General features: G+C 42.2%; 1 protein-coding gene across 1 annotated transcript; it reads left to right on the top strand.

Annotated features, from left to right (window-relative positions):
• Positions 1-18733: 18733 nt before the first annotated feature.
• LOC125906514 (uncharacterized) lies at positions 18734-21526 on the top strand. Its single transcript, XM_049605568.1, has one exon. It carries the CDS (start codon positions 20408-20410, stop codon positions 21515-21517), a length of 1110 nt encoding a protein of 369 aa, XP_049461525.1. The 5' UTR covers positions 18734-20407; the 3' UTR covers positions 21518-21526.
• Positions 21527-26197: the final 4671 nt, after the last annotated feature.

Genomic DNA, 26197 nt, shown 5'->3' with positions numbered 1-26197 from the left:
TTTCGATCTCCAAGCCTGGGAAAGATAAAGAAAACGGAAAGAACGTATTACTGGGACTTGATTCTCCTTAACTTGTTTTTGTTCCTCTTGATATTTCTTGCCATTGTTATCTGATATTTCTTTACAAATATCTGTTTACCTGTGGTGTTTCTTTTTCATCGTTATATTTCTGCATGTTTCTACTTGCATTGTGGAGCTTTTGGGATACTTTTTCGTAAATGTTTCTAGTGGTTTGAATTATTTGTTCTGGATTCCGATTGCTAGTTCTGTTAAAAATGATTTCGTTGGGCGTGAATCCTGTTTATGATCTCCGGAGAGCTTAAATCTCTGAACTTGTGTTTATTGGTGTTGAACAATTCTATAATTGTACTGTGTGTTCGCTCTACCTGTCCATTGGTTTCGGAGGATGAAGAAAATTCTAATTCTGTTCCTAAATTGGCTAAAAATGATTGAAGTTGAAGACTTCTAAATGTGGTTTCGTGATCGCAAATAATTTTTCTCGGTGCGCCAAACGTTGTAATAAAATGAGCAAGAGCTTTTCTTATGTCTGTCAAGTTTCTGGACGGAATTTCTATGGTTTGAAAAAATTTTGAAAAAGCACATACGAACGTTAAGTAGTTGTGTTTGTCGATTCCAAAGATGTCGATGTGAACGCGACTGAAAGGGGTTGTTTCAATAGGGCGGGGTGTGATTTTGATGTTATACGCTTTGCGTTCATACTTGTGTACGTTACAGATCTTGCAAAGATTAATTAGTTTTTTAATTTTTGTCATCATGCGTGGAAAGAAATAGCATCTTGTTAGTTGATTATGAACTTCGTGAATACCTCTATGGGCGCGTTCGTGTTCTTTAGCTATGATGATGTCTTGGCGTTGTTCGTTACTAACGTCTTCTACTTGTAAGTGTGTAAGAACAAAATGTCCATGTTGGTTGAAGTATTGTCGATAAACGGATTGAATGAGTGAAATAGTTGATTCATCCGGTGCCATAATCGCGGTTTGTTTGTTATTGTGGAATTTTTTTACAGAATCTAGTATTGTTAATTCGTCAAAATCATTTCTGCAAATAATTGTTCTTTTATAGTTGTTAAAAGGGGTTTCCGTAATGTCAGTTGTTATATGGGATTTTCGGAAAATTATCTGATTTCTGTAGTCATTGATTGGTCTCTCGGAGAAATGGATAAAATAATCGTCGGATGTATCAGCTGAATGCATGGTTTGTGAATCAGAGTTAGTATTGTTCGGTGAGGGGTTATTATGCTGAAGGGATTCTGAAATAGATGATGATTCTTCGAAGTTGACGTCAATTGTATTGGAAACATTGTTCTTAGGAGTGCCTGAAATGGAAGAATCTTGGTTAATATTGGTATTTGTAAGAATTTCCGTTTTCCTGCTTAGCGCGTCTGCTACTACGTTGGCCTTTCCTTCCTTGTATTGGATGTCGAAATCGAAATTCTCGAGTTCTAGGCGCCAGCGAAGAATTTTTGAGTTTTTAGTGGATGTTTTGATGAATGTAAGAGGTTTATGGTCAGTAACGAGTGTGAATTTATGACCATACAAATAAGATTTATACTTTTGGACAGACCAAATAATCGCTAAGGCTTCTTTTTCTGTAGTGGAGTATCTGGATTCGGCTTCGTTTAATGTTCTACTTCCGAATGCAATTGGTCGCTCTTTTCCTTCTTGGATTTGCGATAAAACTGCGCCAAGAGCGTAGTTGCTTGCATCGGTTGTTAGAATGAACGGTCTTTCGAAATCAGGGTATGCTAATATCTGATCCGAAGCGATAATTTGTTTTAGACTATTGAAAGATGTTTTATACTCTTCATCTTGCGTGTTTATCTTAGTATCCTTTTTTAGGCATTTTGAAAGAGGTTTTGTTAATTTTGAATAGTCTTTGATGAATCTGCGATAGTAGCCTGATAAACCTAAGAATTGTTTGATTTCTTTCTGTGTTGATGGCAGTTTCCATTCTAGGATTTTGGTGATTTTATCTGGATTCGGTTTTATACCTTCCTGAGTAATAACATGTCCTAAAAATTCTGTTTCTTTTCTAAGGAATTCGCACTTATCTAGTTGAATTTTGAGGTTAAATTTTGAAAGCCTTTCTAAAACTGTGTTTAGATTTTCTATGTGGTTTTCCAAGTTTTTACCGATGATTATAATGTCCTCGAGGTACACGAAACAAATATTTCCTATCAGTCCTGTTAGCACACTGTTCATAGCGCGTTGAAAAGCAGCTGGGGCGTTTTTCAACCCAAAAGGCATTCGATTGAACTCAAAGTGGTCTTGTGCTGTAGAAAACGCTGTCTTCCCTTTATCGTTAGAATCCATCTCGATTTGGTGGAATCCTGATTTGAGGTCAAGTGTTGTAAAATAAACTGATTTACCCAAACTGTCTAGTATTTCTTCAATTTGTGGGATGGGGAATTTTTCGTCAATGGTCTTTTCATTCAACTTGCGGTAGTCGATTACTACTCTTATTTTTCTCTTTCCCGAGGCATCAACCTTTTTGGGGACTACCCATATTGGCGAGGAATAGGGGCTTGTCGAATGGGTTATGATACCATTTCGTAGTAGTTCATTAATCTGTTCCTCTACGTCATTTTTAAATGCGTGTGGATATCGATATGATTTTGTAAAAACTGGTGCATCATTAGTGGTAGTTATTTTGTGTTTAACATCTGATGTAGCTGAAAGTTTTTCTCCTGCTTTTAATAGAACGTTCTGATTTTTAATAATTGTTCTAAAAAGATGGTCTTTTTCCAAAGTTGAAAGATGAGATGTACGAATTATCTCGCTCAGCATTTCGCTTGTAATTTTTGATTCGGGTTTCATGGGTAAAGGAGTAACAGTTTCGAAATTATTTACTGTAATTTCTAACGCTTTATGTTGTATATTAGGGGGTTTTGGTCTATTTGTCTGTAGTAAAATTGTAGTTTTTTTATTTTTGGCTGAGTATACGCCTGGCTGTACTGTAATTTTTTTACAAAGTTTAGTCGGTTCGTAAACAATCCATTCTCCGTCCGTATTGGTTGGGAGAGTTACTACATGGTTATAGTTTTTCTCGTTAGGGAAATATTTTTCAAATGGCATAATTACTTTTGAAATTTCAAGTGTTTGTTTTCGGTAATTGAGAATAGCTTCATTTTCTGCTAAAAATTGTGAGCCAATCAATCCATCGAAAAAATTGTGGAATTTTAATTCGTAATATTTTTGTGAGGGAATTTCCTTGTATAAAAGGTTTGTTTTTCCGCAGGTAGCTATAATTTGTTTTCCCACTATGTTAGTGATTTCGATCTGTTTGATTTCCTTTTTTGTTTTTAAAACACCTGGTTGGATAAGATTCTTATTTGCGCCGGAATCTATACATATATTGAGACCTTGTTTAGTGCGTAAATATGGGAGATAGTTGTATTTCTTTTTGGAATTTAAGTATTGTTTTTCAGACTTCCTGCTAGGCGAAAATTTACTTCGTTAAAATGATCAGTTTCATCATCACTGTCACTGTCATTGGACTCTTGTACCGTTTCAACCTCGTTGTTGTGGAATTGCTTTTTATTTTGTGCGTATTTACTGCGCATTGAAGCATCTACATCCATTGGTTCAGGTTTATCTGAGTTTTTGATTGAAAATTTCTTTTCTGAAATGGCTTTAGTTGGTTTATTATAACTGGTACTTTCATTTTGGTTGAATTTATTCTTAAAAGGTGGTTTATTGGATGGGGTTTGAACATTTTTGGTAAGGCTGCCTGCATTTTGTTCTGTCGCTTTGAACTTACAAAGGAATGCATACGCATCCTCAATGTCTTTAGGTCGAGCGGCTTGGGCGTGCCCAAAGTAATTTCCTCTAAGTCCAGCGATGAATGCAGCAAGTGCGTCTTCATCAATGAATGCATTGATTGCAACCCAATTTGTGCGGTATTGTTCGTTTTGTTTTGCAAGGGTTTTAATATTTTGCACAATTTCTTTAGTTTGGTGGTAATATTTGTGAATACTCATCCCATCGGTCATTTTATTTTGCCACATTTGGCATTTATAGGTGGACAATTCTTGTCGGTCACCTAGCGAAGAAATTAAAATTTCTTTAATTTCGTCGAAATTTTGTGGACTTCCTGAAAGACATAGGATGTCTTTTGCTTTCCCACAAATTTTGTTTGTTACTGCAGTAACGTACATTTGGTACACTGCTGCAGGTACTAGGTCTTTAAACAAAGCTAGTGTGTTATCGGCGGTTGATAACCATGATGCTAGTTGTTTCCGATTGCCCTCAAAAGTTGGCAATGATTTTATAGGGTCAGGAATGCGAAAATAATCGTCAAATGCCCTATTATTACCTGCATTACTTGATGAGGTACTTGCGCTTAGCGCTGTGTATTGGTTCTGGAGAGAAGTGATGGCTCGCATCATCTCGACCAATTGTGTTGCGATCTCTTCCATTTTGTCTCCTTCTGTTTCAAGATTATCGGAGGTTGAAAGATCTCTGTGAGAATCGAACCTTTCAGTTGCTTTCATGTACGAATTTTTCGTTGTGTACGACACTGGGTTGATCTCTTTCTTTTCTTTGTATCGCGGGCCCTATCTGGTAGTACTCCCACGATGTGAAAAAGCTACTCCTATCTGGTAGTTGTTGGGCAGAGGTATTTGCACAATAAATGAATGATTACAGAGCGTTCACAATACAAAATAATAGGATCGAGTTTATTCACGTCTTAACGCTGATGATAGTTCAAAGCAAAAGTGAGAGAAAAAAGGAAGAAGAAAATGATGCGCACTTTAGGCGCGTCACACCGCATTGTTTATCTGTCAAACAGATGATGTTGGCAGCTCTGTTATGGCAATCAGGATTATGGCAAAGATCAGTTGATGTTGCAACAGTAGTAAGTCACTTTCTACCTAAGAAACCTATCTGGTAGTATTTCCTAAGGACGCGAGTAAAACTGGTTTTTCAAGCACTGATTTCCACTGAAACACTGTTGCACTTTTTATGAAAATAAAAGAATTACTTACGATTTTTTTTTTCTTGCTGTCGTGTCGCGGGTTCGTGATTTAACGATGCTGGTTTTCCTTCCAGGTGGGTAACTGCGTGGGGGATCCTCAACTCCTCGGCGGAATACAGCTTCGATCGATGTTGTCTTCCTGTGTTGCTCCGGATGCGTTGGATAACTTTTATCACTTGCGGGATCACTTTAGTTAGAGTTTTTCCAGTCTCTTACTTTTCCACTTTTGACACAATTACACTCACTTAAATCACTCCGGACGGCTGCGCCAATTATAAGTGCAAGGCTTCACGTTTCATAAAAAAAACTTTATTGCTTAAGCGCAAGCGCTTCTTACACTGAGCTGATCCAAATTACAACTAACTTATTTCTTAAATTCTACAATGCACCTAGCCTTCGATTCTACCCTATAGCTGCTGACTCTGACTTTACAAAATTTACATAGCAAAATGGCTCCAAAAGCTTTGAGAACTGTGTGTTACACGTATTGTATAAATTTTCAGAATTTTTCTATGAGCGATAAAAAAGATGAAGGAGTTTTGATTTGAATAAAAACCGTTACAATACAGTGGGCATAATAATTTTATAAAATGCACATCTGCGACAAATGCAAAAACTTGATAAAATGGTCTCTATTGGTAAGTTATGTTGATTATATATTGTGAAGACATTGAAATAAAACTATTAGTGTGAAGTTTATTTGATGTTGGTGTCTTTCTACCAGCAAGGGTCATAATGTATCGGTTTTTATTCAAATCAAAACTCCTTTATCTTTTTTATGGCTCATAGAAAAATTCTGAAAAATTTATACAATACGTGTAACATACAGTTCTCAAAGCTTTTGGAGCCATTTTGCTGTGAAAATTTTGTAAAGTACTGAAAAAAATATTTTTCACATTTTGTAATTATTTTCAAAAAAATCCTGTCAACTTTGAAAAGCTATAACTAAAACACGGTAGCGAGTTGAACCAATCTATGCACAGTTATAGAAACTGCATTAGTTTGTTTAATTTTCATCAGAATATTGCATCAATATTGGATTACGCATTCAAAAGTTATAAGCTTCCAAAGTTGCTGGCTACCCGGGTAGCCCGGTTGCCTGGAATAGGGGTATTGAAAAATTTAATTCTAAAAAACAGGTTAATTATACTCAAAAAATTCTACGAAAAATTCCAGTGAAAGATGGCTGCGGATTACACACATATTCCAAAATTTCAAGTCAATCGGATTCCTAGAATCAGAGAAATGAGCAATCAAAATCGATTTGGCTACCCGGGTAGCCGGTTGCCTGGAATAGGGATATACCATGTGCGTCCATCAACTCCAGCCACCGCGAACGTTGGATCCTTGAACGTCCGTATTGTACGCCCTCGTGCAAAAATATATTGAAACAACGCGGTACACTTATTCCGTGCAATAAGGAGTGTCCGAAACCGCTCACGGTCTCTCGCCCTCGCCAGTCCATTATCCTGGCCTTAATGACTGACGCCTCTTAAATCTGGCCTCATCTGGCCACTTAAATTTAAACCTACTACGCCCTCTCCGCAATTGCGGATTTAACCGTAAGCGGACTGATTGGCCGCAGGAGGCTCCGTGGATATAAAGTCCAGCATATATGGTGTGTACAGTAGTCTCATCGTGGACCTCCATGAACGATAGAGGCTCCATGGACGAAGAGACTCAAAGACTACAGGGGCCCATATATGAGGGATTCCGACCAATACCCCCCACTCCCCCAAGAAAAAAATTAAAGTGTATTTGATTCAAAGCCAAGAGATGAAATCTCCCCCCACCCCCTCTCCCTGCACAACACCTGGGACGATCGTTTCCATGCCTTGAACAAGGACCGTCCACTGAAGACTGGCGAGCTTGATACGACAATGAGTGTGCTTCCACACGTACGATGATGATTGCGTCAGATTTGATAAATATAAAATAACTACGTTAAAATTGTAATGTATGTGATTCAGAAGAGAAGCTATTCAAGTGTACATATTCGTTTAAATGGATGAACAAAAAAATTCATTGGGTGACACGTTTGTCAGGAGGCGTGGAACATAGCGATGTGTGTGTCAATCCGAACACTCCCGGGCTGTACCCTTCCATAAGCGACCCTGAGTTTTTGGGGATAGTCCGGAAGGTACAACTAGGCACAACACTTTCGATAGGAGCAAAACAACGCAAACGATTCCGACCGGAACTCGCCGCTCCAACGGATATGAGTTGCTTATAATTTCTTGTACCTAGTGATAATACTGGTCTTCCCAATCTCGTTGCATTTACGTGTCGGAACCGATTCTAACATGCCATAAGGCCATAACATAAGGTTGGATAAAAGAGAAGGATTAGTAGAAAAGGATTTTTTTTGTTTCTTATTTCTTAGCTTGAACTATATAAACTAGATACCTGTTATAAACCTAAATTTATGTGTTTTGATTATTTATTTAAAAAAAACAGGTAAATTTATATTTTCTAAAAAATAATATTTTAGCTAAATCGAGTGATAAAACATCTTAAATAACTCAAACAGCGATAAAACATCCTTTTTTGCGAGCTGTTAAACATGGTTGTTAATATTATTTAGTTTTCCACTGTTATATCAACTGGGGTGGAGCAGTAGATATGGCTATACGACTGAAATGGTTTTTTTTTATATGAAGTTTTCAACTGCATATCCCACTGCTCGACTTTTTAACCACGTTGCTATGGCGGCAAAGACCATTCCACTCCACTGCCAAACCGATCGGTTAGCGAAGATTCTGATTGAGAAAACGCAATTGGATAACATTGGAATTTTGCTAACCGATCGGCTAAATTATCCACTCCGTTATCGACTTTCGTTCGCGATGAGGCCCATTATTTTAAATAAAATACACGATTTCATAGATTCCGACTCTTCAATTTCGGTTATAAACTTTATAACAACATATATTCGACATACGACTATTTCGACTTACGCCTTGCTTTGGGACATTTTTTCGGTCCCAAATACAGTCGTATCTCGGGGGACACCTGTACCAGTTTTCGGCAGGCTAGTGCAGCAGTTTCACAAAAACTGCTCAAACATCAATATTTTTCATTATTTTTCTTGAAAGTGTTGTTATTCTGGTTGATAAACTATCATAGTATGTTACAATATTTTTTATTTGCCGGTTCAAAGCCCTTTTTCACAAATATTCGTGAAAATGCAAACATTGATTTTGCTCCTATTTTTGGCAGTTTGTTCCTATTTTCAGCAGGCTGTGTTCCTATTTTCGGCAGCGCGAATACGGGTCAGAAAATGTTTGTATCAATGTGAATACGTACAAAAAATTTTTTAAAGCAATTTAACACTCTTACTTTCCTAAGATTGGTCTTAAAAAGCACTTTAATTATTAATTTTATGTTGCTTATTTTGGCCCGTTTTGACAGCCATTTTGATGCGACGTTTAAACAGAGCAGCCATTGACAGTTTGATGGTTATAGCGTACGGTGCGAACTGGCTTACAAATATTTATTTTTCTCTTAAGTTAGTGCAGTTTTTGTCGTAAAATTGGTGATATTTGGTACAAGAAAGGTCATATTATGTGTCGACATACGCATTGTAGCGTTCTGATCAATTTTAAAAGGAATATTCAGCCAAATTCAAAGTGTGTTATTGTTCCGAGTTTTGGCAGGAGCCCACAACATCGAGCTGTCAAAAATGAACATTTACTGTGTACCTATTTTCGGCAGCATTTAAAGTGAAAAATAACCTGATTATCGTGATTTTAAAATTCCGAACAAGTTAGAATAAATTAAATAAGCATAAAATCTTTAATATACACAACTTTTTCATTGTTTTACTGTTCAGATTCTCTTAATCACAAAACCTGCCGAACGATTGGCTGACAGTAAAGCTGCCGAAAAAAAGCACAATTTTTTTTATATTATGGAAAATACGTAATGAAATGGTGTGAAACTTCGTATGTGAATATTAAATAAGTACACTTTCACTACAACATTGTATTTTGTGAAATTTTTTACCGCATTTGTGCAGAATTTCACGTTTTAGCTACCCTACCGAAAATAGGAACACTGCCGAAAACTGGTACAGTTACCCTATTTTTTTAAATATCTGGGCTGATAACCGTTATACACACATTTCCAAAGATTCCACAACTACCCTATCTTGAATATCTATATTGTGTACGGTTTTTAAAATATAATTATTACATTATCAAACATTATTTTAAATAAAATACACGATATCATAAATTCCAACTCTTCAACTTCGGTTATAAACTTAATATTCATAGATATTCGACATACGCCTTTTTCGACTAACGCCTTGCTTTGGGACATTTTTTCGGTCCCAAATACAGTCGTATCTCGGGGGACACCTGTATATTATATTATATTATATATTTTATGGTATTTGTTTGATAATATTTCAATTAAGTTCACTTTTATTTTATCTTTATTTTTGTGTTCTTTAGTACTATTACTTATTTATTAACACATTAAAATACAAATTATGACAAACACTATGACACGTTTAAAGGGTGGTCTGCTCTGTCCGGACGGTCAACGATCTCTCTTCGTAGAACGATCTGTCGATCGTGTCCTGCACCGCACACACACCTCTACAAGCACAGTACAACTGTCATAGCGAGCTGTCTTGGTACAGCGGTACAGGCACAGGGTGGTTGCCAACATCCCTCCTTCTTAATACTGCCGGTACGCTTCCATCCACGGTGGCGTTCTTCTGACACGCGAAGAGCGACGTGGAGGCTGCACGAGATGATATTACGTCATTCGTCGCAACCTCAGAAGATTCAATTGGCTCCGGACAAACATTCACAGAAGACGGTAAAACTGAAGACGATAACATTGATGACGATGACGATGGCTGTGTTGATGTTGTTGCTGATGATGATGACTGCGATGCTGCAGTTGATGACGATGATGACGGTGCACTCAAGGATGGTGCATCTGATGATATAGACGAATACAAGGACGGCTTAGGGTTGGAACAGGTATCAGGTACTGGTGATGAGGAACAACATTGACTAATACCCCAAGCATCTAACAATCCATTGAAGAACATTGTAGACTCCATTTCATCTTGTTGATTATTTGTGTTGTACCGATGACGCAGCTGATTTATGTGTGAACGGAGCGTTCTGCCAGATGTGGTTAAAACCTTAAATATCACACTTCCGATCTGCTCATCAATCACACCAGGAACCCATCTCCATTTGTTAACTTCATAAAGCTTCGCATATACAGGATCACCAGCGTTAAACTTTTTGGGTTTATGCTCAGAGGTATACGTGCTTGGCGAAGGTCGCAGTGGTGGTCGTAGCAGCTCTAAGGTTGTGCGTATCCTTCTGTTGAACATAACATCCGCTGGAGTTTTCTGGTTTTCTAACAGCTTATTAGGTGTACTCCTGTAAGTCAGCAAAAATACATCTATCGCTTCTTGCAACGAGACCTTCCCCTTCCTGATTTTGCTGAGTGCTCGTTTGAACGTGTCCACAAAACGTTCAGCCTGGCCATTAGACTGCGGATGGTACGGTGGACTTCTGATGTGCTCTATGCCATTACTATTACAGAAATCTTCAAATTCCCAGCTCGTGAACTGTCGCCCGTTATCACTAACGATAGTGTTCGGCATACCAAAACGAGAGCAAAGTCCACGAAGCATTTCTACTGTGGCCTTTGCAGTAATTCTTGTCGTTGAAATTATCTCGGGCCATTTGGAATAAGCATCGATCACTAGTAGAAAATACAAGCCATCTATTGGTCCAGCGAAGTCCATGTGGACTCTTTGCCATGGAGCGCTGCACTTAGGCCAGGGTATTGGAGCGTTATGAGGCTGAGTTTTCGCGGCAGAAGCACACGCTTTGTAAGATTTGACCATTTCAGCTATATCTGAATCAATCAGGGGCCAATAAACATAACTCCTAGCTATTGCCTTCATTCTTTCGATTCCGGGGTGCCCATTATGCATCAGTTTCAACACCCGACTACGTAGACATGCAGGAACAATTACGCGTTCGCCAAAAACTATACAGTTGTCGATCGTTGAAAGGCCCTCACGCCTTGCGAAAAAACATTTCATCTCAGGACTTTTCACTTCTTTTTTTGGCCAACCATTCTTAATGAAGTTTAATAACGATCGAATCACCGGATCTTTCTGAGTTTCTCTCATTATGTCGCAAAAAGCCAGAGGTAAAGCATTTGTAGCACTCTGCAAATTAGCTGCTGTATCATTTTCTAGCTCAATGCTTGCAATAACATAATCTTCCTCTGGTTTTTCATGCTTGTTGATCAAACGCGACAAAACATCGGCATTCCCGAATTTATCTGTTTCCACATACTCTATATCAAAGTCATACAAGAGCAGTGTTAGTGCAAATCTTTGAAATCTATTGGCCGTGTAAATGGGAATTCCTTTTTTCGATCCGAAAATCCGTAGAAGTGGTTGGTGATCAGTTTGCAAGCGGAAATGTCTACCAAAAAGCATGCGATGGAATTTAGTAACAGCATACACGACGGCTAAACCTTCGCGATCTGGTTGGCTGTACCTCTGTTCAGTTGCTGTCAGAGCACGCGATGCATGTTGTACTACCTTAACACTCCCATCTGGCAACCAATGGGATATTGTAGCACCAATTGCGATGGACGATGCATCTGCTGAAACAATTATTTCCAATCACGGATCATAATGCATAAGTAGAAGATCAGACGACAATATCTTTTTAAATTGTAGAAAGGCATGCTGACACTTCTGGGTCCAGCAAAAAACATTCCCCTCTTTAAGCAAATCATCTAGGGGCTGCCTTAACATTCGCATGTTCCGCACAAACTTGCCATAATAATTGATCGCTCCCAGGAAAGATCTCACTCCTGAGACGTCAGTTGGAGGTTAAAGTTTTGTGATGGCCAAGATTTTATCTGGGTCTGGTCGCAACCCTGTTCCATCAAGCAAATGACTATTTGCCCTAAATGACCTAAATATTTTATTTGGGACTTATGGAAACTACATTTCTCAGCCCGAATGGTAAAACCATACTCCTGAAGTCTAACCAGGACAGCTTGAAGGTTCTTTGAATGGTCTGCGTTGTCTTTGCCTCCAACCACAATGTCGTCTAAATACGCAGCAACTCCTTCAAGTCCAGCCAACATGGTATCCATCAACTGCAGGAATGCTCCTGGTGCAGCTTTGATACCCGGCGGTAGCGTGTTATACCTATATAGGCCTCGATGCGTGTTCACCGTCAGCAATTCACGACACTTCTCATCAACCTCAACTTGGAGGAAAGCATCGGACAAGTCGATCTGACTACATACGCAACAACTTTGCAGGCTAGCAAAAATATCCTCAGGAAGAGGCAATGGGTATTGGTGAGCCATCAATGCATTATTTAAACCGGTGGAATAATCCCCACAGATACGGATACTTCCATTTGCCTTACGCACAACCACAATCGGCAAGGCCCATTCGGAATATTCTACGTGTGTGACGATACCTTCTCTTTCCAATCGCTGAAGTTCATCATCAACCGCTTGCAACATAGAATACGCCACTGGCCTTTTTGGCCAAAAAACCGGAATGGCTCCTTCCTTCAACACTAGCTGCACCTGTGTCTTCATGCATTTTCCCAGACCATCAGCAAACAACGCAGGATATGCCTCTTTCAGCTTCTCAGCATCCGTTACTGCATTCGCAATGCGCCGGCAGATTGATGACAATGGCACATCCCAGAGACCAAAAATGTCCATCAAATCCGCACCTAACAGCAACAAATCAGCTTCTGCGACGTGTATAACACACTGGTGGCACTGGTCTACAATCTTGGCTTCACATATAAAATTGTCTAAAAGCTTTAAGGGGTCTCTGGATGCCGTTTTAGCCTTTACCTTTGTCGGCTTTAATGGAGGTCTTCCTATGCGGATCCACTCCTCATGCGAAATAATACTGATATCGGCACCGGTATCCACCATCATCCGGACAGACAGACCATTTAGCAAAACATTCACGCTATTGCGGTTCATACACCTTAGGCTGTTAATCCAAACAGTACTAACACGCTTGCGATTTCGATTCTTATACCATCGACCTGCACTGGCACAGAAACCTTGTATATGACCGAATTTATGGCAGCGATTACATTTACGGTCCTTGTTGGTGCATTTGTTAGCGTGATGCCCTTCTCCGCATAACCAACATTTAATAAAATTTCTTTGTTTCTGACCATGAGGATTAAAATCGTTAGCTTTTACCTTGCCTTCATTGGCTTTACAGTGATATGAATCTACACCTCCGGATATAATTGCCAACACCCTTTCACTAGCTTCAGTCGCTATCATCGCACTATCTGCCTTAACACGCACCAAACGTTGGCATTCATTTGCAAGCTGCTCTAAAGTTGCACTATTTTTCTCCTCTATCAGCGATAAAAGCTTCAAACGTAAATCGCGATCACTCTCATCCTTTAAACCGCATACCATAACAAGGCACTTAAACTGATCTTCTGTCATCGAAGTATATTCAGCATCAACACACGCTCTATTCACACGACACGTGAATGCAAGTAAATCCTCCGAGCGTTGATTTGTTATGGTAAGGCATTTGTATCGCTTACTCAGGATCGATTCCATTTTGCCAAATAATGCTTTTAGCTTCAACACAGCATCGGCAAAGGAGAGGTCACGAGGAGCACGAGGCAAAATAAAGTTTTATAAACGGTTATGCTCAACAACGCCAAGCTTACGGGTCAGCAGACGAACGCGAGCTGCATCTTCCAACCGGGAAGCATCATGCTCGAACAGGTCTTCGTAACGGGCGTACCACGCCTCGAATGTAATACCCGCATCCGCATCGTACTGGAACTCATTAATATTGCTTGCAAGTGCATCTAAAATCAACTCAGGATTAGTAGGTTTGGCTAATTAGGATTGCTGCTGCTGTTGTTGTAGTAGTTGGCCCACCAATTTCATATGTTGTTCCATTTGTTTCTGCTGCATTTCCATCTGCTGCTGCAACAAATACAAAACGGTATTAAAATCATTCGCGGTGTCTGTCGTTGCTGCTTGGGTTGGTGCCGCTTGGGTTGGAGCCACTTGCTGCGATGGCGGGTGCTGCATAAAAGTTGCCGGAAAGTTTGCGCCATTTTGCGAGAGACGTCGTTCTTCCATCGTATGGTCTTCGGGGCTCAGCATTCTCCTCTTTTTCCGATGAATTTTGACGAATGAAATGACCGGTTATCGTTGGGATCGTTTTGTTCTCGTCGCCACTTTTGTATTCTTTAGTACTATTACTTATTTATTAACACACTAAAATATAAATTATGACAAACACTATGACACGTTAAAAGGGTGGTCTGCTCTGCCCGGACGGTCAACGATCTCTCTTCGTAGAACGATCTGTCGATCGTGTCCTGCACCACACACACACCTCTACAAGCACAGTACAACTGTCATTGCGAGCTGTCTTGGTACAGCGGTACAGGCACAGGGTGGTTGCCAACATTTATACTTCACAGTTGCTATTTGCCTGAACCGCGTGCTTCGCTTTTTATCTTACGTCTAACGCACACATACATTGTCCTCGCTATCGGTCTGACGCGTACACCTGTCCTATTGATCTCGCTGTCATAGCATCCAGCGAGGATGATCGATGTGCGTCTATAGCGGTCGGTGCTCTACTCACCGACTACATCTAACAGTATTTATATTATATATGATATATATTATATAAAAGTTGTTAATATCATTATTTTTGATATTATACCATATTATACCGATGCCGGAAACCTTTAATTTTTTCATCAAATTTTAGTTCAAGTTTCTGTTAATTTTGTTTTTAACATATGTGATCTGAATCGTAATGAAATATCCATCACTCATCTTTTCCAAATTCAGTTAGACCATTTCGCTTTGCTTTGAATTCTAAGTCAGAATGTATGGGGTGCGTGGTACGAGTAAGAAGAACATAGGGGCGGTGGTACAAATAAACGTATCACAACACCAATGTTTGGGTGAGACGGTGATGGTGTGAAACGCTTCTTGCTTCAAGCTCTTGAGGTAACACCGTTAAAGGCAACAACAACAACAGAGAATAACGCATCGCGTAGAAACAAACACACCGTTCGTGGGTATGTCAGGGGGGAAAACAACGGGAAAAGCTTAATTCTCTCTCAGCGATGCCGCTTGGGTTGTGGGGTAGAAAGCTACAGTCTGTTCCCGAGTTACGCGGTTTGTGCGTTCCCGAGGAATCCGCGTAACTCGAATATTAGCGTAAGTCGAATTTCGCGGTTTTCGGCCAAAATACAATTTGTTACTCGGTATTTTTTATTCAATTTAATTCTTTTATACACTTCATCGTTTATGCAATATGATTTGTGAAGAACATTCTGATATTTTTGGTTTTTAAGTGGATTAAATTTGTTAGCAAAAATGCAATTTATACTCCATTGGACAATTCTTGAAGCAAATTGTACTGATTTGACATTTGATGCGTCAAATTAACAATTCCGCGTATCTACGAATCCGCGTAAGTCGAGAACCGCGTAACTCGGGAACAGTCTGTACCAGTGTTTTCCGGTTCGATAAAACAGTGGCCTGTGTTCTATAGCTACTACAATCGGTCAACCGAGGCGTGTGGTTTTACTTCAGTCGAAAACATCATCCGGCTTCAAGAAGCGCTTACCGGACCAGCAAGAGAAGTGGTGGAATCCAACTTCACCTCTCCAGATGCAGCTCCCCAGGTCATGAAGTTGCTGAAGCAGTTGTATGGACGACCAGGACTTTTAGTTAAAGAATTGATCGAGCAGGCACGGCAAATCGAGAACCCGAAACCAGAGCGCTTGGACCAATGGATATCTTTTGGTATAGCAGTCCAAAAGTTATGCGATTACTTGACGGCCAACGAAATGGAAGAACATTTCTCTAATCCGGAACTGCTGGAAGAAGTGGTAATAAAATTGCCGGCCAACAGAGCCTTGGAGTGGGTGCGATTCAAAAGGAACTTCGTTAAACCAACGCTAAATGAATTTTGCGCTTTCATGGAAGAGCTGACTGAAGACTGTTGTGAATTAACAGTTCCTGCTAATGTAGAGGCTCTTCGTGCGCCACCAAGAAACATTCGAGGTCATTCCTTCCTGCACGTATGTAATGCGGTTGAATCCGCAAGTAGAATAAACACGAACGGCCAAAATTCTCATCATGCGCAAGCTACACCACCGCGAACGAGTGTGAAATGTTATGTATGTGAAGATCCAATGCATCGTGTCCGTCAATGTGGGGTCTTCATGAGAGCCATGACGGTTACAGATCGTCATGCTACAGTCAGAAGGTTGCAACTTTGCGCGAATTGCCTGGGCAGTCATGGAACGAGACCATGCAAATCTACGTTCGTCTGTAGAGTGGTGGGATGCGGTATTTGGCATCATACACTGCTCCATCAAGAACCATCGGCCGCGGGGCCATGGGAATTCTCAGCGATCATTTTCTCAAGGACTCATGAGTGCTTTTGAGAAATCCTCGTTCTCAGCGTTTGTCGAATCGGAACAAAATCGGTTTTGAGAATTTTTGAGAATCTTTGAGAAAGTTGACCATGTAGCGATCGGCTAACTGAAATATAAGCAATTGTGCTATTTGTTTTTCGATAATCACTTTGGAAAATGTATTCAATATTTATAATTGAAAAAGTTTAAAAAACATGCGACCAAAAATATATTTTCTATTTAAAGCTCCAAATAAAATTTGAGTGGCTTTATCAGTTTCTCAGAGTGAGAAAATTTGACGACGGCCACGAGCTCGCGTCTGAGAACAAGTTTTGAGTGCCTGAGAAACTTAAATGAGTGCTTGGGAATGTTTTCTCAGCTTGAGAAAGTCCCGTGGCTCCGCGGCCATCCGCTTCCACGTCAAGTGCGCAGTGTTATGCTCACGGAGAGAAGTCGACGACGACCCTATTTCGAATAGTTCCGGTGACAGTTTATCATGGCCATCGCAGTATCGACGATGCTTTCTTGGATGAAGGATCTTCTCTGACGTTGCTAGCCCAACAGTTAGGACTTGAAGGTGTTCGTGATCCTCTAGAGCTGTGCTGGACTGACAATTACAGCAGGAGAGAGGAATCATCGCTACGTGTGCAGCTGGAGATATCGGCCAGGGGTGGTGAGCGGCGCTACTCTATAGCGGCCGGTCACACCATAAATCAGCCCGACTCAGTCTATTGACACTTCACTGATATTGAATTTGAATTACTTCCAGGAACTTCCGGCGATACAGTATCGTAACGCAGTATCTCAACTGCTGATTGGGCTGCAATACGTGTCGCTGATGAAGGCACTAAAAGTGCAATCGGGCGAGGAAGGTCAACCAATTGCTGTGCGAAATCTACTAGGCTGGTCGATTTATGGTCCAAAAAGCATCGGCGGATCGACAGCAGCAACGCCATTCCCGGTCAACCGTCACGAAAGAATATCGGGTAAAGATGAAACTGTGCAACATCCGAACAGCATGGACTGACAAGGGCTACTTGAAGTGAACATCGTGCAGAACATCGCAGCAGTTGCGAAAGATAGCTCAGCCGAAAGCAGCAATGTAAACGCTGACGACTCATGAAATGCTTCGCCAGTATTTCACACTCGAAGGTACGGGCATTTCTTCCTTCAGTGTCAATGTTCCAGAATCAGTAGAAGTAAACCGTGCCAACAATCTTCTACAGACTACAACCGAACGGCATGCTGAGCATTTCACTCCCGGCTTATTGTGGGCAGAAGATGAGGTATGTTTCCCAGATAGCCTTCCAATGACTAAGAAACGCCTATTGGCATTGGAACGCAAGCTGGAAAAGGATTTACCCCTAAAAGAAGAAGTTCATAATCAGATTAGAATGTACGTGGAGAAGGGGTTTGCGCATGAAGCATCTAATGAGGAGGTGCTTGAAGCCCCTCCTGGTCGTGCATGGTACTTACCAATAAACGTCGTTGGCCACCCTAGCAAACCGGAGAAGAAAAGACTAGTGGGATGCAGCTGCTAAAGTAAACGGGGTATCTCTGAATTTAAAGCTGTTGAAAGTCCCAGACTTACTAGTTCAGCTTCCTGGAGTGTTGTGCAAATTCAGACAGAGACGTGTCGCCTTTGGAGGTGATATTGAAAAAATGTTCCACCAAATACGGATAAGAAAGCCTGACACACACTCTCAACGATATCTTTTTCGATTCAATCCAAGCGAAAGTCCCAAAATATACATCATGGATGTCGCTACGTTTGGCGCAACTCGCTCACCGTGTTCTGCTCAGTACGTCATGCACTTGAATGCCGACCAATACAAAGAGACGTACCCAGAAGCTGCTGCTGCAATCAAGCAGAAAACCTACATGGATGATTACTTTGATAGCTGCGACTAGTGATGAGTCAAGTAGCACTGTGCCGCCACGCACACACAGCACAGTAAAATGTGCGAGCACAATTGCACATTTTATAAAATTGTGGTGCCACACTTCGCACATTTTTTGTGTTCCGCACGATTTTTGTGCTCCGCTCAGTTTCTGTACTCCACACAGTTTCTGTGCCCTGCACAGTTTCTGTGCTCCGCACAGTTTGTGTGCTCCGCACAGTTATTGTGTGCTCCGCACAGTTTCTGTGCTCCGCACAGTTATTGTGTGCTCGATTTGTATGGGAGAGCATAAACTTCCCGTCAAAAGATTATAGAGTTGTATGGCTTAAATCCAGTTTACGTCAAAGTTTACGCCTCGTGTGACGTCCGTATGATGTCTGTTTCGATTGATGCGAGAGCGCGGTGTAAGGTAACGGTCAGAACCTCGCCGCATGTGTTTTTGCCGCATGCGGCAAGAAAAGAATCAATAATATAATAGCTTTTCAAGGTATTATAATGATATTTTGTTGTTTCTTTATAAAGATACTGTGCGGAAGAAACTGTGCGGAACACAGAAACTGAGCGGAGCACACAATAACTGTGCGGAGCACATAAACTGTTCGGAGCACAGAAACTGTGCGGAGCACACAAACTGTGCGGAGCACACAAACTGTGCGGAGCACACAAACTGTGCGGAGCACACAAACTGTGCAAACTGTGTGGTAGTTGGGCGGAGCACAAAAAGTGTGCAAAGCACACTAACTGGGCGATAACACAGTAACTGTGCAAAATCTGTGCGGGAACACAGCTACTGTGCGACCACACATTAAGTGTGGTACAGTATCGGACATAATGATAGGGTATTGGTTTTTTCAACGCACCATGCACCCGTTGGGCCAGGTCTATGTGTGGTTTGTATGTGTTTGTGTTTGTGTGTGTGTGTGTGTGTGTGTGTGTGTGTGTGTGTGTGTGTGTGTGTGTGTGTGTGTGTGTGCATGTGTGTGTGTGTATGTGTGTGTGTGCATGTGTGTGTGTGTGTATGTATGTTTGAGTGTGTATTGGTGTGTGTGTTTGTTTCACAAGTATGTCGTTTCGGATAGATTTGTTAGTAGTTTGTTTGTGTTTTGGGTTAGGTTTTTGATGTAATAAGCAGGACCACCACCCTCGCGATCAGTGTTTCTTCGATCTATTAACAACTTTACGGTCTTCTTTCGCCGTGGTCTTCTGAGGACGTCCGGTTGACTTGCGCGTTTCGATTGTCCGAAGCGCGTTTGCCACAAAGGTGCACGATCGTTCCATCACGAACTCGATCGTTTTGCGCTTAATGCCAGCAGCCGCCATTCGCTTTATTATATGGCGCTGATCATCGGTACAATGTTTACCTCGACCCATTGTTACTAACATTGCTTGCTTGGACCGTCAAGAACGCGCTGGTTAAAAACTTGGACACGGCTGATCCCGTGCTCTGCCTGCGTTCTGCTGATGGATAAAAACTATCAATGAGTAAGCGAGTGAGCGTCTACCCATTTAAATCGAGAACAGAATACTGCCGCGCTCATGAAACAAAACGCCCATTGAAAAGAACAACTGCGCGCCAGCTCTGTGCACGCACAAAGTTTCCTATGCACACACGAGCTTCAACGCAGAGATGCACGCAGGCCTTTCAATGGCGTGCACTGGAGAAACACCTGTGAGGGAATGCCGAGTTCATTGTGCGCGTGTCCATTTCGCATTGCTGTCGCATGCACATTCATCAATCAGCACACCAGGAACAAGCGCTGCTGTAGATGCAAACTTTAGCTTTTATCCAAGTGTGAACGCACGCTGTTTCACATGATAACACACATTATCAGAATAATTTCAACGCAATATGACTACATGGCAAGCTAATTTTTTCAGACACAAACCCGCGCACTCGCAAATACACATTAAAAAGCACACTCTATAACTCCTTCTACTACACACACACAAACACACACACACACACACACACACACACACACACACACACACACACACACACATGTGTGATGGGATCTAGAGAAATTCGAAGAAATGCTTAAGAGGATTTCAGATGAGGTCTACGATGTTAATCCTATCATCATTTCAGGAGATTTTAACGCTTGGGCCACGGAATGGGGCAGTAAAAGCACAAACGCCAGAGGAAACGCCGTGTTGGAGCACTTTTCTAGACTGAACTTAGCACTTGGCTCCTGTCCCACATTTGTAAGGAATAGCAGAACTTCCATTATAGACCTTACGTTCTGTAGTCCAGCATTGGCTTCTTCCATGAACTGGAGGGTAAGCAACGCCTACACCCTCAGCGACCACCGAGTGATACGCTACACGGCAGGAAGCAAGTGCCACAGGGTTGTCCAGGGCTCCGGTTTTCCAGCCTGGAAAACACAATGCTTCAACGAAGAACTGTTTATTGAGGCATTGAGGTTTGGCGATTTCACACCTTTCAGAAACACCTCGTCAGCATTGGAGCTAGCGTCAGCGATCGCCAACGCCTGTGACACCTCTATGCCACGAAGGAAAGGGGGACCTTACCCACGACGGAGAGCTTACTGGTGGACTACCGAAATAGCCCAGTGCCGAAGCCATTGCATCGAAGCACGCAGAAAGATGAATCGAGCCAAATCCTCGGAACAAAGGGAGGATCTGAGACGTTGGTACATCCTGGCACGATCAAATCTAAAACGGAAGATCAAGGCAAGTAAAAGGAGATGCTTTTTGGCCCTATGCGATGAGGTTGAAAACAACCCGTTTGGTGCTTACCGAACGCTAATGGGTAAGATGGTCGGCCAAGACCTACCTAGGGAAAGGAACCCAACCGTGCTCAAGACTATCATTGAACAGTTGTTTCCTAACCATGAGCCACAAACTACACGTGATATACCCCGCAATCCTGATGTTGAATCTGTGTCAATATCCGCTGATGAACTACAGAAGGCTGCAGACCATCTCAAACTGGGGAAGGCACCTGGTCCGGACGGTATCCCCATTGAAGCGATGAAAGCAGCTATCAAAGCGTACCCAGAAGCTTTTTTATCAGTGTTCCAGAACTGCTTCGATACTGGTTTTTTCCGATACCCTGGAAGCGACAGAAACTCGTTCTTCTACCAAAGCCTGGAAAGCCCCCCGGCGATGCATCAGCACTAAGGCCTTTAGGATTGATAGACAATTTCGCCAAGATACTAGACATCCTAATACTCAACCGATTAGTTGTCTATACAGAAGGCGAACACGGACTGTCGGACAGACAGTTTGGCTTTAGAAAGGGGCGGTCTACTGGTGAAGCGATCGCAGCTGTTTTAAAGAAAGGACGAAGCGCCTTGCTAAAAAAGAGGACAGGAAACAGATACTACGCGATCGTTGCGATTGACGTAAAGAATGCTTTCAACAGTGCCAACTGGGAGGCCATACATGCAGCTCTCTCCAAGATGATGGTTCCACCGTACCTCTGTAGGCTGCTGAAAAGCTATTTGGATCACCGTATGCTTTTATACGACACAGATCTGGGAATCAAAAAAATGAGCATCACCGCTGGCGTTCCTCAAGGTTCTATTTTGGGTCCAACTCTCTGGAATGTTATGTACAACGGAGTTTTGACCCTAGGGCTTCCTCCAGGAGCTGAAGTGATAGGTTTTGCTGATGATATTGCTCTTACTGTCCTTGGTGAGTCAATAGAAGAGATTGAACTCCTCACATCCGACTCCGTAAGCAGAATCGAGTCGTGGATGCAACAAATGAGGCTAGAAATCGCCCATAAAAAGACGGAATTCCTCATCATAAGTAGCCACAAGACAGTGCAGTCAGGTAGCATCCAGGTCGGTGATGAACGTATTGAGTCGATACGTCATCTAAAATATCTTGGTGTGATCATCGATGACCGCTTAAGTTTCCGGAAGCATGTCGAGTACGCCTGTAACAACGTCTTTAAGGCAGCAAACTCGTTGATACAAATAATGCCGAACATTGGAGGGCCCAAGAGTAGCTGCAGGCGACTTCTAGCTGACGTGGCCATCTCACGGTTGCGTTATAACGCTGCGATCTGGGCACATGTTCTGGTGCTAAAGGAAAACCGACAGTTGGTGAACAGAGTGCACCGATTGTTAGCTATGAGAGTTGTTTGTGCCTACAAAACAATATCGCACGCGGCAGTTTGTGTTATCGCAAGCATGGTTCCCATCTGCCTCATATTAGCAGAGGATTCTGAGTGTTGCAGTTTCTCCGGAGTTTCAAACGCGGGATTATCCAGATCCTCAGCAAAACGTCAAAGGAACGTCATGAAATCACCGTGAAGTGCGGAACAACAATCAACGGAACAAACCTGACCGAGGTGATGTTAAAGAATGCTGAAACATGGGAAGTCATAGCAAACGGCATGCGATCAATACTGATGAAGCTGCTGGCCTTATGGAAAGCGGATCAACGACTTGGGCGTTCGTAAATAGTGTTGTGCGTATTGTGAAAGTGTTTAGTGTATCTGTGCACGAATGAAGTGAGCCTGTAACTCAAGTGAATGCGTACTTCTTGTGCTTTTGTGTGGTTTTACGAGTGTCTCCAGGACTGTCATTCTGTCTCGCGAATGTGGTCCATGTTGCAATAGCGAGATGTAATGCTAATGCATAGCCCTTCCCCAAGAAGCATACCGAAAGGTGAACCCATGGGGAAAGGTAGATGGCCCAAGGAGGGGGTTTACTGGGTAAAAATCCTATGTCAACACCCGTGCGACAACGGGAGTCTTTCGAAGATTCCCCCTCCTTGTAAAACAAAAAAAAAAAAACACACACACACACACACACACACACACACACACACACACACACACACACACACACACACACACACACACACACACACACACACACACACACACACACACACACACACACACACATACATACACACACACACACACACACACACACACACACACACACACACACACACACACACACACACACACACACACACACACACACACACACACATTGTCACGTATTTTGTCACGCAGATGCTCTCTGGCCACGGGTGTTTCAGGAGTTACCTCCACAAATTCCGGCACGCTTCTTCACCTCGATGCCCAGTATGTAAGGACAATGACGAGACTGCGGAACATGTAATGTTCTACTGTCCACGTTTCCTAGAGGAGCGCCAGCTGCTTGACACGAAGTGCAGAACCGCCGTAAGACAGACCAACCTAGTGCAGCTGATGCTACATAGCGAAGAGTTGTGGGAAGCTGCAACAACATGTATGAGACTGATCCTGACAAGGCTGGACCAGCTGTGGAGAGGAGATCAGGACCTGGGACGCGTGTGAACGTGGTACGGTTTGGAGTGTTTTGTACACTGGTGGACATAAAAATAGGAACTTTTTTCTGTGACCGAAAGACATAGTTCTTGTCAGAAATATTTGGTAGCCCTGAAAAGGACTGTTTAAGTGGTTGTTGGGAGGAGGTGTTGCGGTGTTCCACTGAGCGAAAACACATTCTAACGGTCAATCTGGTGACCGTTATTCGCTATCACTTCCTGACAGCGTTTGGCCATATCGCCGATGAGATTACGACATTCGCTTCTGTTTATGCGTTCCCACATAACCTTGCAGCGTGTCCATAGATCATCGGCTGAACGTGCAGGCTGGTTCTTAAGCTGACGCTTGAGAGTTGACCACAGATTTTCAATCGGGTTGAGGTCAGGACTCAACGCAGGCCACGGTAGAACTTGCACATCCTGGTTTGCCAAATAACATTTACGCAACATCTTACGACTAAGTATTTTTCTATACCCTTCCGAGTTCAGTGTCCCGTTGATACGGAACAAAGGACCCGTGCCGTGCCAGGAGAAGTAACCCCACACCATTACGTGGCCGCCTCCGTGACTAAGGGTTTTTATCGTATTTTTCGGATGATACGCCTGATTAGGAAAGCGCCAGACGTATTTAATGCCGTCAGAACCATCCAGATTGATTCTGGACTCATCCGAAAAAATGATTTTGCTCCACCAAAAGATGGATGCAGCTAAATGTTCTTCGGCAAACCGAATGCGCGCTTCTACGTGGTGCGGCTGCAGCTTACGAACCTTCCTCGGTCTCCGGGCACAGAACCCAGCGGCGTGTAAACGGCGAGACACCGTTTTCGCCGAAACTTGCAAACCAAGCTCCTGCTTGATACGAGTGCAAGTTTTGAAAGGATCCGCCCTGATCATCTCAACAATCCGCGCGTCAACGTCGGCCGTTGTTTTTCGCGGACGACCTGTCGATTTACCCGTAGCCTCGCTACGAATGGCGTTGTCCACAAACGTCCGCGAACGGCCGAACGCCTTGCAGATTGTCTTGATTGGCACGTTCTCACGATACAGCCCCTGAATGTGTTTTCGCTCCTCTGGTGTGCAGTGCTTTCCGCGACCCATGATGATTTTGTGGAATTTTTAAACAGCAACCTTTCACCTTGACCACTGATGGAAGAATGAAGCACAACACGGTTTGGCTCTCCTTTTATACTGCCGCAAAACGCTGCCGGCACTCAAAACTCAGATAAGTAGCGCACCAAAAATGAGAGTATAAAAGGCAAAATTCGGCTATTGCAAATTCAGTACGCCTCGAACTGTTGGCGATGACACACCTAGTGTATGCAAAAAAAACACACAAAATTTTTTTTCCTATTTTAATGTCCACCAGTGTATGTGTGCCCCATGGAGCAGTATGCGAAGTGTGAAGTACTTGGTGTATTGATTGTGAGCTCTATTGCTGTGTGATGTTTGATAGTACTTTTGATCTGTCTCGCGAACTCTGGTTCATTGTGCAATAGCGAGGATGCAATGCTAATGCATAAGCCCTTCCCCAAGAAGCATACCGAAAGGTGAACCCATGGGGAAGGGTATATGGCCCAAGGAGGGGGTTTACTGGGTAAGAATCCCATGTCGACACCCGTGCGACAACGGGAGTCTTTCGAAGATTCCCCCTCCTTGTAAAACAAAAAAAAAACACACACACACACACACACGAAAAACAAGTGCACGGTGAGATGATAAAAAGAGGCCCTATCTTATTGTCCGATACTGTACCACGCACACACAGCACAGTAGACTGTGCGTGGTACCACAGCACCACACAGTGAAAAGTGGTACTTGACTCATCACTAGCTGCGACACCGTGGAAGAAGCAAATGCAAGAACACGACAAGTCCACCTTATACATAGCAAAGCCAGTTTCAATATGCGCAATTGGATAAGTAATGAGTCAACAGCCCTTGTAGGTTTGGAAAAAGCTAACATAATCCAACACAAGGCGATAGAACTGGAACAAAAAGAGCAATTTCCGAGAGTTCTAGGTCTCACCTGGGACACGTCAACCGACGTAATAAAATTTGCTGCGAATTGGCAAGATGCTCTGAAACCTTATGCGGTAAGAGAAAAAAAGGCCAACAAAGCGAATTGTACTGCGCATTGTGATGAGCTTATTCGATCCTCTAGGCCTTCTAGCGAAATTCATTTTTGTTCATGAATAGTTGTTAAACCTACAGTTATTGATTAAAATAATATTCTACTAACTATTAATAGATTGATTCTAGGTGAATTGATAATAAAACTAGTGAATTTCATATGTTTTATATGCGTTTGACATTTATTGGACCATTATCCGTGCAAATCGTTTAACCGGCAACCGTCCGGTCCCGAGCAACGATAATGTATTTAGAAGGTTGATTTTTATCGCTTTTGCTGGGCGACATTGTGGGGGACATCTGTCACTCTCTGCATACACATTTCATTACCCCGCACCAGCCCTCCCCGATTTTTATACCGGAGCCCCCGGAAGAGAAATGCCAAGTCGAGAAATGT

The sequence above is a fragment of the Anopheles coluzzii genome, chromosome 2 (assembly GCF_943734685.1).
Source record: "Anopheles coluzzii chromosome 2, AcolN3, whole genome shotgun sequence".
NCBI lineage: Eukaryota > Metazoa > Arthropoda > Insecta > Diptera > Culicidae > Anopheles > Anopheles coluzzii.
Note: the sequence above shows the minus strand (reverse complement) of the source record. Positions and strands in the feature narration are given on the sequence as shown.